This window comes from Symphalangus syndactylus, chromosome 7 (genome assembly GCF_028878055.3).
Source record: "Symphalangus syndactylus isolate Jambi chromosome 7, NHGRI_mSymSyn1-v2.1_pri, whole genome shotgun sequence".
NCBI classification, from domain to species: Eukaryota; Metazoa; Chordata; class Mammalia; order Primates; family Hylobatidae; genus Symphalangus; species Symphalangus syndactylus.
Window position 1 is genome coordinate 92361184 of NC_072429.2, and position 14762 is coordinate 92375945.

Below are 14762 nucleotides of genomic sequence, written 5' to 3' on the forward strand. Positions count from 1 at the left end.
TAGAAAAAGAAGACAAACATATTAGAATTGGAAACAAGATAGAATCAAAAGAGTATGGGGTTTGATGTTTATCATCAATGTAATAGTAAGGAAATATTTTGTACAATATACTGATATATTCTGTGAGTATATCAGATTCATCTGGATGTAGAGAGTCTAAAGCAATATCGTCTGAAGCTTTTCATATTTGGTTGAATATAACACAACCAAAATCAAAATAAGAGTGGCGGAAATCAAAGAGAACCTTGTCTTTCCCATGAAAGAGATAAGCAGAGGTCCAAAGTACAGGGCTGGAGTGGAATGGTGGCTTAGTGCTACTGTCAGGACCCAGAAGCCTGTCCTTCTGCCCAGCCACAAGGGACTTCCATCTCCACAGTCCCTTCATGGTCCACAATAGCCACTGAAGTTACAGGAGGGAATTGAAGTAGGTAAGCTCACCTTTTCTTTAAGAGCCTTTTCAGAAGTGCCTTTCAACTTCTTGGCTAGAACTTAATTGCATGGCCACACCTAGCTGCACTAGAATCTTTCAACTGGGCAGCAGTATATCCTGCTCAAGGAAGGGATCTGTTACTAAGGAGAAAGGATTGTTGGGACAGCACCTAGCAATCTCAGAGACCACCATCTAACTTCATTCTTTGCTTCTCACTTTGCTGTCAGCTGGATAGTAAAGCATTTCTCTCCATGGTAATATTCTAAAATGATCAGTGTTTATATATTTGTCAAGAATCCTTAAGGATTCCTTTAACAACCTGTTACAGTTTTATAAATTTGTCTAAACTCTCCTTGATTCTAATAATTGTTCACTCCTTTTATTTCCTTAAACCCAGCCTCTTCAGCTTTTAAGTGGTGTCTTTTAATTTTTAAACCTTGAATATTGCTGTTTTTCACATCCTTTAAAGAGGTTTAAAATATGTATATAGAGTATGTAGGAAAACATTTTCAGCAGTCGGCTGGTGTAGATTCATTTATCTATTCATCCACATATTTGAGTGCATTTTATGTACTGGATGCTGTGCTGAGCTTATGGATATGCTGTTACAGGAACAAATGACAGATTGTGCCAAGTGCTGTGAAGAGAATCAGCAGGGACATGAGATAGAGAGTAAATAGAAGGGAGGGGAGTGGAAGATAGGAATGGGGGATAGTGAAGACAGCTTTAAATAGGGGAGTTAGGAAATTTTATCTTTTTCTGAAACGTGTCTAAAAAGATGTACCATGTAAAATTTTTATTTATAAAATTTCTGTTTCTAGTATTAAATCTAAGAAAACACAGGAAACCATTCCATATGAATTTTTAAACTTTGTAGTCAGAATACTGGATATATGCTTTTTATGTGCTGTTCTGGCAGAGAAAATTAATTTGAAAAGTAGAGAATTTTCTCATGTCTTGGAATTTAAATGAGCAAAATTGCAAAACCAAACATAAATCTGACCATCGATGCATTGATTTATCCTACATTTTTAAAAGACTTTTTCTTTCTTCCCACGTATTTGTCATAGCTTGTTTTAATGACACAGAAAAGTTTTCGAAACTCAAAATAGGCTCCCACAATGACTCAACACAATTCTAAAATCCTCCTCCCTTTGACAGAAGAGTCAGAAATGACAAGTAGGACTTTATCACATAGGAACTGTTAAAGGCCACTGTGCTTTTGGTTGGAACTTTTTTTTTTCTTAAGATGCTACACTGTGGCCGTAAAAGAAAATTAAAATCCTGGGCCTGGCGCGGTGGGTCACGCTTGTAATCCCAGCACTTTGGGAGGCTGAGGCGGGCAGATCACGAGGTCAGGAGATCGAGACCACGGTGAAACCCCGTCTCTACTAAAAATACAAAAAAATTAGCCGGGCGTGGTGGCGGGCGCCTGTAGTCCCAGCTACTCAGAGAGGCTGAGGCAGGAGAATGGCGTGAACCTGGGAGGCGGAGCTTGCAGTGAGCCAAGATTGCGCCACTGCACTCCAGCCTCGGCGACAGAGCGAGACTCCGTCTCAAAAAAAAAAAAAAAAGAAAAAGAAAATTAAAATCCTGAAAGCTAATAAGCATAAACTTGACTTAATGTTTCAGGTCGTGTTCTTTGCTGTCTTTTATGAGAGATTTATAGAAGATAAAATTCGACAGTTCGTTGATTTATGCTGTATGAGTAATGTAAGTAGTTTCTGACTTCATCTTGCAACTGTTACTTTCCCTTTTTAAAGGTCATGAGTTTGTTAAGAGAGGCTTTAAAAGTGATTTGGTATGATTGATTTTTTGGGCCAATTTTCCACTGATTGTTAATTCCAGAGATAATTATAATGAGCTACAAGTTAATACTTACTGCCTTAGTTTTTTCATCTTTGTTTTTTTTTTTTTTTTTGAAACGGTCTTGCTCTGTTACCCAGGCTGGAGTGCAGCGGCACCATCTTGGCTCACTGCAACCTCTAGCTCCCAGGTTCAAGCAATTCTTATACCCCAACCTCCTGAGTAGCTGGGATTACAGGTGTGCACCACTATGCTGGGCTAATTTTTTTTTTGTATCTTTGGTACAGATGGGATTTCCCCATGTTGGCCAGGTTGGTCTTGAACTCTTGACCTCAGGTGATCCAGCCTCCCCAAGTGCTGGGATTACAGGTGTGAGCCACTGTGCCCAGCCTGTTTTTTCATCTTTATTTGCAGTTTCTTAATTATGAATTTCTTATGCTACCAAGTAGTTCATTCATTCCAGTACCCCTGAAAATTCTTCGTATGTCAATCCTGTTTCTTCTTTTCTTTTCTTTTTTTTTTTTTTTTTTTTTGAGAAAACGTCTCACACTGTAACCCAGGCTGGAGTACAGTGGTGCAATGGTAGCTTACTGCAACCTTGACCTCCTGAGTTCAAGCAATCCTCGCACCTCAGCTTCCCAAGTAACTGGGACCACAGGTGTGCACCACCAACACTCGGCTATTTTTTTTTTTTTTTTGTAGAGATAAGAGTTTCCCTATGTTGCCCAGACTTGTTTCTCCCTTTCTTGGAAAATATCTTCAGTCTCTTTTTCAAACACTTAAAAAAAAAAAAAAAAAAAAAACCTTATTATCCTTGATTACTTTGTTATCCTCTTTATATATTTCCCAAGAATACAATCTTCATTATTTTGGGAAAAAGAAAGCAATTTTAAGGAAAACTTAATTTTTTATTGTTTTGCAGATGAGATGCTAATTGCTTCTTTTTATTCTCTTTTTATAGATATCAGTGTTTCTGTTATCCCACAAATGTTTTGGATATTACATTCATGGTCGATCAGTACATGGGCATGCAGATACTAATATGGAAGAAATGAACATGAACCTTAAAAGAGAAGCAGTATGAAAATGTTTTACATCTTTTTGTTTTTAAGTTGAGAAGTGGATTCTTATAAATGTTGGATTTGTTTAAAAAAAAAAAAGTCTTCACTGATAACTTTTTTTTTTTTGAGATGGAGTCTCCCTCTGTCACCCAGGCTGGAGTGCAGTGGCACAATCTCGGCTCACTGCAGCCTCTGCCTCCTGGGTTCAAGTGATCCTCCTGTCTCAGCTTCCTGAGCAGCTGGGACTACAGGCGTCTGCCACTACACCCGGCTAATTTTGTATTTTTAGTAGAGACAATGTTTCACCATGTTGGCCAGGCTGGTCTTGAATCCTGATCTCAGGATTGAGTCACCGCACGCCTAGCCTATTGATCACTTTGAAAGTTGCTAAGGACTACCAGGCATGGTGGCTCACGCCTGTAATCCCAGCACTTTGGGAGGCCGAGGCAGGCAGATCACGAGGTCAGGAGATCGAGACCATCTTGGCTAACACAGTGAAACCCTGTCTCTACTAAAAATACAAAAAAATTAGCCAGGCATGGTGGCGGGCACCTGTTGTCCCAGCTACTCGGGAGGCTGAGGCAGAATGGCATGAACCCGGGAGGTGGAGCTTGCAGTGAGCCAAGATGGCACCACCGCACTCCAGCCTGGGCGACAGAGCGAGACTCCTTCTCAAAAAAAAAAAGAAAAAAAGAAAGTTGCTAAGGACCAACTCACCCTGAACATTCATAAAGGGAAAGAATCTAATTTTATCTTGTAGTTTCTATATGAACTGTATCACAGTAACCAAATAATTCATGAGGGAAAGTTCCTCCTTATAGAAGAAAGTAGAAGGAATTCTAAGAGAAAAATTACCGTTTTGCAATGACTAATGGATTGATGAATGTAAGCTGCCATTACCAGTGGATGCTAAACGATTAAGTGATTGTTGACAGGGAACTTTATAATGAGGGATCAGGTTGACGTAATTTAGACACACTGTAAATAAAAATAAGGAAAACTGACATAAACACTTCCTGCCATGATGCAATAGGAAGTATATAATATCACCAATGAAGTATTTTTGCCTAAAAAACTGAATCTGAGTATAATCAACCCTCTAGCTCTAATCACCAGTTTATAGGAAATACAAGTGATAAAGGGACAAATTAAATAGCACCATAGGAAGTAATTAGCCAGGTCTGGAGTATAGGCTGCCTCACAGGATAAATGACTCAGTGTCTCCAGACAAATCAATGACATGAAAAGAAAAGGAAGGATGATGGTGGCAGTGTACGAACTATTACATTATAAGAAAGATTTGAAAAACAAACCAATCTGATGCAATGTGTGGACTTTATTTGGATCCTGATTCAGACAAACCAACTATTAAAAAAATCTGGGAGATTTTTAGTGGACTAAATGTTAAGGAATAACTAATTTTGTTAGGTATGAAAATGGCATGGTAGTTATTTATTTTAAAGTCCTTATTAGAAATACATACAAAGCATTTACAGGTGAAATGACATGGTCTGGGTTTTACTTTAAAATACTCTAAGAAAAAAGAAAATTTGGGAGGATAGATGAAACAAAATTGATAAAATATTAGTAATTGCTGAAGCTAGGTAATGAGTGGTTTACTATTCTCTCTACTATGTACATTTGGAAAACTTCCATAATAAAAATTTTTAAATAATAAGATGTGCTTAAGTGGAAAAACCAAGAGGATTTAGTGATTAAAGGGCCATACCTGTGACTTGTAAGAATTTGATACATGATAATGGCATTTCAGAGAAGAATTTATTTAATACATTGAACTGGACCACTTGATTAAACATTAGAAATTACCTTGTGATTAAAAAGTTCAATGTAAAACCTGAAGCCATAAGAACCTAGAAAAGAATATTTCAGACTGGGGGAAGATATTCTAAGGATAAAGAATGGAAATCATCAAAAAGGGAATATTAATTGATGTTACTTTATTAATATAATACATTTGCATATCAAGCAATTATAAAAGATAGTGAATTAGAGTAAAATACTTATAACAAATATGACAAAGATATCGATAACAATATTCAAAGTTATGCAAATCATTAAGAAAACACTAAATTAAAATCTCAATGGAAAAATGACCAATAGACACTAATGAAGCTCTAAAAATATTTTAACTCATAATCAAAGAACTGAATATAAAAATAATAATTTTCCCCTCTTCAAATTAGCAAAAATTTTTTTGAAAAGCTAATACTTAATCGCATCAAGAACACAGTGAAATGGGCAAACACAAAGCTACTGGTGGCAGGTTGAATTTATGCAGACCTTCTGGAAAGTGTTTGGGCAATGTATATACCAAGAGCTTTTTAAGGTTCATAATCTTTGATTCACTGATTTTATGAATGCTAACTGAAGGAAAAATTAACAATATGAACAGCTACTTAAATTCAGGATCTTTATCACAGAGATTATTTGTAAGGGGAAAAGTATGTAAAAGTTGGAGAATATTAAATAAATTGGTTTACCTTTGCAGTGAAATCTCAAGTAGATGGTAAAATCATATTTTGTAGAATATTTGATGACATGGGGAATTGCTCAGGCTATAACGTTAAGTGAAAAAGAAGTCATTGTGATCCCAATTTTATGCTATTTATATGTGCATGCCTTAGAAAAAAGACTGGAAATGAAATTCCTTAAGATATCTATGTTTCTGGGTGTTGAGATTTTAGATAATATTTTTCTTTTCTTTTTTGTATTTCTCTTTATTTTGTAAATTTTCTGCAATGGCATGAATGTTTTTTAATCAAGAAAAAAATTTATTAAATAGAGAAGTTCACTGCACATATTCTTCCTTTAAGTGTATAGAAAGCCAAGTGCCATATTATGTTTTCGGGTTAGATTTAGACAAAGAAGGAAAGTATTAACCTCTGGAGTAGGTAGACAGGCTTTACGAAGGCCAGAGAACTTGAGTCGAACCTTGACGCATCAATCAAATCAAAATTTTTTTTACATATTTGTGGTTGTCAGGATCCAAGTTGTGTCAGGGAAACCCAAAATGGATATGGATATCTGGTTCATAACATTAACTGTTTGGTCATGTATCACTATGTTTTATTGGAATTAATTAAGGAAGCATCTTAAAAACGTTTAGAAAACAAAAAAGATCATTTGCAATTATAAAACTCGTTAACTCCAAAGCAAGACCTTTCAGCATACATTAAAAGAGCAATAAGGTTAATTATAAAGGAAGCTAAGAATATCAATATACAATAAACATATATATGTCTTTATATCATCCCCTTTACTCTGTTCTACTTAAATATATATATATATATGCTCTACCTAAAAATATATATATGCTCTACTTAAATATACAAATATATGTGATAAATATATAAATATATATATTTACCTATTATGGATTATATATATTATCTTATATATATATTATAGACAATAAATTATAGATAAATATATATTATAGATATATATTTATCTACTATATCATATTTATATATTATATATAAATATATATTTCTCTATTATAGATATATATTTATCTATAATAGATTTATTATAGATAAATATATATATTTATCTATTATAGATATATATTTATTATATAATTTATCTATTATAGATAAATATATATATTTATTATATATATTTATCTATAATAGATAAATTATATAATAAATATATATATATTTAAGTAGAGCAAAGGAGATGATATAAAGACCTGCAAGGGAGTATGAATTAGAATAAAGTAGAAATTAGCAAAATCTGGGAACCTTGGATAATGGTAGAATCTGTTTCTCAGTACAGTTTCAGTGAATTTCACTTAGCACTTGAATCTTGTAATATGTGATAACAGCTAAAAACAAGTTCTGTATTTTCTTTTTGAGGCAAGACGTTTTTTATAATTTTGATCTTAACTTAAATTCTTTAACTTTTCAGGAAAATTTGTGTAGCCAGAGAGGTTTGGTACCCAACACAGATGGTCAGACTTTTGAGATTGCAATTTCTAACCAGATGAGACAACATTATGAGAGAATTCATGAGACACTAATAAGGGTTTGTATAAAGTACAGTTCAGATATATTCTGTCAATATTTCATGTTTTTTAGATACCAAGAACATAAGACTTCGTATTCATTTCTCTTTTTTACATTAGAAAAATGGTCCTGCTAGACTATTGAGTTCATCAGCAAGTACTTTTGAGCAGAGTATAAAAGCATATCATATGATGAATAAATTTCTTGGCTCCTTCATTGACCATGTATGTATGTCAACATTTGTATTTAAGCTGGGATCAAATGCAATTTTTAAAAAGTTAAGTGGGAATGTCAATTATGTCTTCAAGTCAACCAAGTCGGTAAACTTAGAACCCCCACCTTAGGACCTTCCCTTATTTTGTCTGTCACATTCAATACTTAGGAATAATATATTTTTAAAAGACATTTCTAGCCATTAACAAACTATGGCTTAGGGATAGATTTAGGTTATGCAAAAGTAAAATGAAATTTTATGTGTCTGTTAACATAATGATGATTCCCTTAAACTATGTCTGCACTGGAATTTTGTTAGCCAGTTACCAAAATATTACTGTATTATTCATTATTGAAATCCTTGTGTTATGCTATGATTGTATTTCCGAAAAGCATTTTATAAATTGATTTTCAGTATATCTAGCCCTAAATACTACTAAGGGCATTTAAAATTTAAAACATTCTTGTAGAGAATTTTGTTATAGGTTTCAATGTAGTAAATTCAGTCTTTTTGAAGAACAGACTTTCTTTGTATACTATTCATTTTTCATTTTCTCTCCTGCTGATTTTACATTAATTGTAAAGCATTTATTTCACTACTGTTTTTGAAATGATGCTGTCTTTTTTTTTATTAGGTTCATAAGGAAATGGATTACTTTATAAAAGATAAGTTGCTTCTTGAAAGAATTCTTGGAATGGAATTCATGGAACCAATGGAAAAAAGCATCTTTTACAATGGTATCTTCTAAATCCCTTTGTAGAACTTGATAACTGTTTTCAAAGTTTGAGAAAAAAGTGCTTGTAGATATTTTTCTTTTTTTCTTTTCTTTTTTTTTTTTTAGACGGCATCTCGCTCTGTTGCCCAGGCTGGGGTGCAGTGGCACGATCTCAGCTCACCGCAAGCTCTGCCTCCCGGGTTCATGCCATTCTCCTGCCTCAGCCTCCCAAGTAGCTGGGACTACAGGCGCCCACCACCACACCCGGCTAATTTTTTTTGTATTTTTCGTAGAGACGGGTTTCACCGTGTTAGCCAGGATGGTCTCGATCTCTTGACCTCGTGATCCGCCCGCCTTGGCCTCCCAAAGTGCTGGGATTACAGGCATGAGCCACCGTGCCCAGCTGATATTTTTCTTTTGATTTAATAATTTTTTGGCTAGGCGCGGTGGCTCATGCTTGTAATCCCAGCACTTTGGGAGATCGAGGCAGGTGGATCACCTGAGGTCAGGGGTTCCAGACCAGCCTGGCCAACATGGTGGAACCCGTCTTTACTGAAAATACAAAACTTAGCCAGGCATGGTGGCAGGCACATATAGTCCCAGCTACTTGGGAGACTGAGGCAGGAGAATGGCTTAAACCTGGGAGGCAGAGGTTGCAGTGAGCTGGGATCACTCCATTGCACTCCAGCCTGGGCGACAAGAGTGAAACTCCGTTTCAAATAATAATAATAATTTTACATAAAAACAAAGGAAACATAATGAACTCAGTTAACCTCATGAATTGTAATTCTTTTCTGTGTTCTACTTTATTATGTCATGTAGCAGGAAACAAATACATAAAAGATTCTGTAAGAAAGTAGAAAAGGTGAATTTCAGAATCAACAGTCCACATGGAAGAGATAGTAAAACAAATAAAATTCAGATTTTATTGGACTGTTCGTTTAATGCCAAACATATGAAACACTTAAAAGAAGAATAACGTTTGTGATTAATCTTTAACATTTTATTTTTTATCTTATCCAAGTTTGTAAAAGTTGCTATTATTTGTGACAGGAATAGTGATTAAAACTGGTTTCATATTAAAAAGATAGTATACATGTCATTTGTAGTATGACTGATAACCTATTGTATGAGTAAGAATGGAAGTGGTATAACCAGTGCCCTGGCCTAGATATCATTTACCCATATATTACTGCATGCCAGATATTGTGTCAGTCTGAGATACACAGACGAATGATCCCTACCTTGGGTATCTTATTTAACAGACTATAGAAGACAGACATGTGAATAAGTAGAGTGGTACTGGCATAGAAGTCTGTGCAGGCACAGATTATGCTGGGGACAGAAGGGAGCATAGAAAATCTAACCAGATAGGAGGTAAAGCCAGAAGAGGCAACCTGGAGAAGTTTGAACTGGGTTTTAAAAAATCGGTAGCTGTTTGTCAACCAAGAGGATCAAGGTAAGAGAGAGAGGCAAAGACATTCATGCAGACAGGGAAAAGGGGATGCAAAAACAGTGCGCAAAGTGCATTATGCACTTACAAACTTTATAAAGTCTGATATGAAGTGGGACACAGTGGAAGAGAGTACTTGAAAGATAAAGAAGGCAGAGACCAAATTCCAAAGTCCTTGCCTGATGCACTAAGGAGTTCCTATCCTGTAAACCTGTTGTTTCCAAAAAATTTTTTTTTTAATTTTTTGCCCCACAAGAGGTATATAAATTGATCATGGAGGTGTGAGAAGAAAATATTAAAATGTCTATTTGTATATTTGCAATTTAATCACCCTTAATCTATTTTTAAATTTGTATTATATAGAGTAGTAATTAATAAAATATTTCTATTATATCTATTATGGGTTGCATGCTCAACGTCTTATTCTGATAGGGAAATGCATGATCAAAATGATTTAGAAACCACTGCTAGTGAGCACCGAGATCGCACCACTGCACTCCAGCCTGGAGGACAGAGCAAGACTCCGTCTCAAAAAAAAAGAAGAAACCACTGCTAATGGGGCCAGGTGCAGTGGCTCATGCCAGTAATCCTAGCACTTTGGGAGGCTGAGGCAGGTGGATCACCTGAGGTCAGGAGTTCGAGACCAGCCTGGCCAATATGGTGAAACCCTGTCTCTATTAAAAATACAAAATTAGCCGGGCATGGTGGTGCATGCCTGTAATGCCAGCTACTTGGGAGGCTGAGGCAGGAGAATCGCTTGAACTCAGTAAGCGGAGGTTGCGGTGAGCTGAGATCGCACCATTGCACTCCAACCTGCGCAACAAGAGCAAAACTCTGTCTCAAAAAAAAAAAAAAAAGTAAAGAAAAGAAAAAGAAACCACTGCTATAGAACATGGATATCATTGAAGGGTGCTAAGCAGATCTGATTTGTAAATCGGAAGAATTACTCTGTCAGTAGGTTACAAGTTGAGTTGAATAGATGGAAAATTGTAACAGCATAATTTAGACATTAGGATTATAGCTTTCCTCTAGGGCATAGTGGCTCACACCTGTAATACCAGCCCTTTGGGAGGCCAAGGCAGGCGGTCACTTGAGCCCAGCAGTTCGAGGCTGCAGTGAGTTATCATCATGCCATAGCACTACAGCCTGGGTGGCAGAGCAAGACCTTGTCTCTGTAAAACAAAAACAAACAAACAAAAATATTGTAGCTTTCAAAGTCTTCTGGTCTTGGATTCAAGACCTGACTCTACCATTTACTGGCTTTGTGAACTTTGAGAAACTTGCTTAGCCTTTCTGAACTTTAATGCCTTCTTTGTAAAATTGGTTACAATCCTCTAAAAGTTTTGTGGGGTTATTATGTGTTAATATAAAGAACCCAGTAAAGTATCTGTTATGGATAGGCACTCAGAAAGGAAATGTTATTATTATTATTATTGTTTGAAGACAAAGGTAGTGAGGTCGGGTTCAGTGGCTCACACCTGTAATCCCAGGTTTCTTTTTGTTTGAGATGGAGTTTCACTCTTGTTGCCCAGGCTGGAGCACAATGGTGCGATCTTGGCTCACTGCAACCTCTGTCTCCCAGGTTCAAGCGATTCTTCTGCCTCAGCCTCCCAAGTAGCTGAGATTACAGGCACGTGCCACCACACCTGGCTAATTTTTGTATTTTCAGTAGAGGCAGGGTTTCACCATGTTGGTCAGGCTGGTCTTGAACTCCTGACCTCATGTGATCCGCCCGCCTCAGCCTCCCAAAGTGCTGGGATTACAGGCATAAGCCACCGTGCCCAGCCCTATTATTTTTAATAATACAATCATCACCTTCTTTCTTCCTTCTTCCTGCTTTTTTCTTCCTTTCTCCTTTGTTCCTTCTCCTGCAGTCTTCCTTCCTCTTCCTTCTATCTTCCTCTTCTTTCTAAGTATGTTGTTCCATTTCTCTTCTTTTCTTTGGAGATGGAGTCTCGCTCTGTTGTCTAGGCTGGAGTGCAGTGGCACAATCTCGGCTCACGGCAACCTCCGCCTCCCAGGTTCAAGCAATTTTCCTGCCTCAGCTACCCAAGTAGCTGGGATTACAGGCGCCTGCCGCCACACCTGGCTAATTTTTTTTTTTTTTTTTTTTTGAGACAGAGTCTCGCTCTGTCACCCAGGCTGGAGTGCAGTGGCGCGATCTCGGCTCACTGCTAGCTCCGCCTCCCACACCTGGCTAATTTTTATATTTTTAGTAGAGATGGAGTTTCACCATATTGGCCAGGCTGGCCTTGAACTCCTGACCTCAAGTGATCTGCCCACCTCGGCCTCCCAAAGTGCTGGGATTACAGGTGTGAGCCACTGAACCCGACCTCACTACCTTCGTCTTCATCAAGGGATGATGAGACTATGAGCTAAGGCAGTAGCAGGGGGGCTAGAGAAGAAGAAAGGATTGCCAGGAATGTTAAGGGAAAAGAGTAGTCAAAAATTATCCAGACTTCTGGCTGTGTGACTAAGTAGGTGGTGGTGCTTTTCAATAACAGAGGCAATACAGAGGGAGGATCAGGTTTTGAGGGAAAGAGGATGAACTTAGTTTTCAGTATGTTGCATCTTGAGGTACTTTAGGACATCTAGGAAGAGGTATCCAGTAGGCATTAAATATAAGGGACCAGGTCGTAGGAGAAAGTAAAAGCACACAATAAATTGAGGAGTTGCTATCATGTGAAGTCATTGCTGGAACAATGTTAGTAGAAAATCACCAAGAGAGAGCATGTAAAACAGGTTTTTTAAGATTATATATGCAAGTGTAATGTGTATATTTTGTAAGGATATAACTTATAGGTCAGTGAATTTTCACAAACTGAATATACCCCTGTAACTAGTACCCTTTCAAGAGAGAACATTACCAGCACTCCACATGCCCTCTTGTATAAAGCAGATATTCCTAACTGGGTGTCCGTGGGCCGCTTCAGTGGTTCTCTGGATTTCCCTGAAATTGTTTGCAAGAGTTGTGTATGTATACTTTTTTTTTTTTTTTTTTTTTTGAGATGGAGTCTTGCTGTATCACCCAGGCTGGAGTGCAGTGGTGCGATCTCGGCTCACTGCAAGCTCCACCTGCCAGGTTCATGCCATTCTCCTGCCTCAGCCTCCTGAGTAGCTGGGACTGCAGGTGCCCACCACCACGCCCGGCTAATTGTTTGTATTTTTAGTAGAGACGGGGTTTCCCGTGTTAGCCAGCATGGTCTCGATTTCCTGACCTCGTGATCTGCCCGCCTCGGCCTCCCAAGTGTATGTATACTTTTTTTTTTTCCCTAATGGAAGGATCTATAGCTTTCGTCGGGCTTTTTTTTTTGTTTTTTTGTTTTTTTTAGAGACAGGTTCTTGCTCTGTTGCCCAGGCTAGAGTGCAGTGGTGCAATCATATTAATAGCTCGCTATAACCTCAAACTCCTGGGTTCATGCGGTCCTTCCATCTCAGCTTCCCAAATAGCTAAGACTACAGGTGTGTACCAGCAGACCCACCAGACCTAGCTTTTCTTTCTTTCTTTTTTTTTTTTTTTTTTTGGTAGAGATGGATTTTCACTATGTTGCCTAGGCTGGTCTTAAACTCCTGGCCTCAAGCAGTCCTCCTGCCTCAGCCTCCCAAAGTGCTGGAATTACAGGCATGAGCCACTGTGCCCGGCCTCATCATAATCTTTTTAAAAGGGTGTTCACATCCCAATAAGGATGAAACCCACTGGTGGAGTGAGAAGAGGTCTTAGAGCAAAACCTTCGTGGGACTATTTGAGATAAATTCTTCAACTCTTGAACACTATGTACTTACTCTGTGCCTTGCTGGGTTTTTTCTCTGATTTACCTTATCTTAGGGAATGTTTGTAAGATTAATTTAGCTTTCAGTTGTATAAAGAAATAGAGAAAGGCTATTTATTAACTGGTCTTCGAAACTTACACTACTAGCAATTACCAACCATTGGTCCTAATGTTAAAACTGCTTTTTAGGAGTTTTTATGTGTTTTTTAACTAACCTCTTTTAGATGAACAAATCTTAAAATGTTTGTTTATTTTTGTGTAAGCCATGAAGTATTATATATAGTATGTTTCTAATGTGCTGTTTTTAAATATCCGGATTTTGTCACCAGAAATTTATCACAGACTTATTCCTTTTTTAAATTTCTAATTTATATTTTCTAAATTTTTTCAATAGATGAAGGTTATTCTTTCAGCAGTGTCCTGTATTATGGAAATGAAGCTACCCTTCTTATTTTTGATCTGTTGTTCTTCTGTGTTGTGGATTTGGCTTGCCAAAATTTTATTTTAGCATCCTTCCTTACATATCTACAACAAGAGGTAAATTTTTAAAATTTTTCTGCATTTTCCTTCATTTTCTTGAGAGAAATATGTTAGAAGTAGATATTTTCATAGCAGAGAGTAACAATGTCTACTTTTACTACAGTTTTGTAAAGGTTTAGAATATGACTAACCCCACCAAAAGAAGGAATAACATTTCAACCAACTGTACTCTGTCCTTTAGGGTCAATGAAATACTGGGGTCTAGTGGAGGGCATAAGTTGCTTGATTATACATGGAAGAGGAATCCTATAGGAAGACACTTAACTGCTAGTCTCCTAGATGCTACAAGTGAACAGTAATTAGAGTCCCATCTACCCTCTCCAGATGTTAAGTAACAAAAAAACAAGCACTGGAGAGCTAGCTCATGGCTCAGCACCAAAGGGAAGCCTCCTTTAGCTTGCAGCTTTGACACCTCCCCCATCTGTGTGGATAAAAAGCAACTTCATGTATGAGTGTGGACTCTGAAATAGAGATTTCAAGAAATGGCAAATCTGTTCTTGAAGTGGTGTTATTATCAACTAAATATTCTCCACTATGTCAAAGAAGTATATATAAGTAAGATGCAATTTATTAGTCCTTGACAGTGATCTAGAATTGTGAAGAAATTTCTATCCCTAGCGAGTAGATTCTTTTGATGTTTCCATAGTTTTAGACTTAGAAGAAAGTTGCCTTTCTAAATATTTTAAAGTGTATTTCTGTGAACATGAGATAATTTGTATTATTAATTCATAAGAATTTACTC

The 14762-nt window shown here is 37.0% G+C and overlaps 1 protein-coding gene across 6 annotated transcripts in view; it reads left to right on the forward strand.

Annotated features, from left to right (window-relative positions):
- TMEM67 (transmembrane protein 67) overlaps positions 1–14762 on the forward strand; it is a 66318-nt gene that overhangs the window by 47667 nt on the left and 3889 nt on the right. For all 6 annotated transcript variants that reach the window (XR_008659032.2, XR_010121924.1, XM_055286761.2 and 3 more), the window contains 6 exons: positions 2063–2143; positions 3198–3314; positions 7231–7347; positions 7448–7552; positions 8177–8279; positions 13875–14017. Coding sequence is in view for 4 of the 6 variants with exons in the window: in XM_055286761.2 (XP_055142736.1) it covers positions 2063–2143; positions 3198–3314; positions 7231–7347; positions 7448–7552; positions 8177–8279; positions 13875–14017 (666 nt within the window). In the remaining 2 variants the exon portion in view is untranslated. The remainder of the gene's footprint in view (positions 1–2062; positions 2144–3197; positions 3315–7230; positions 7348–7447; positions 7553–8176; positions 8280–13874; positions 14018–14762) is intronic.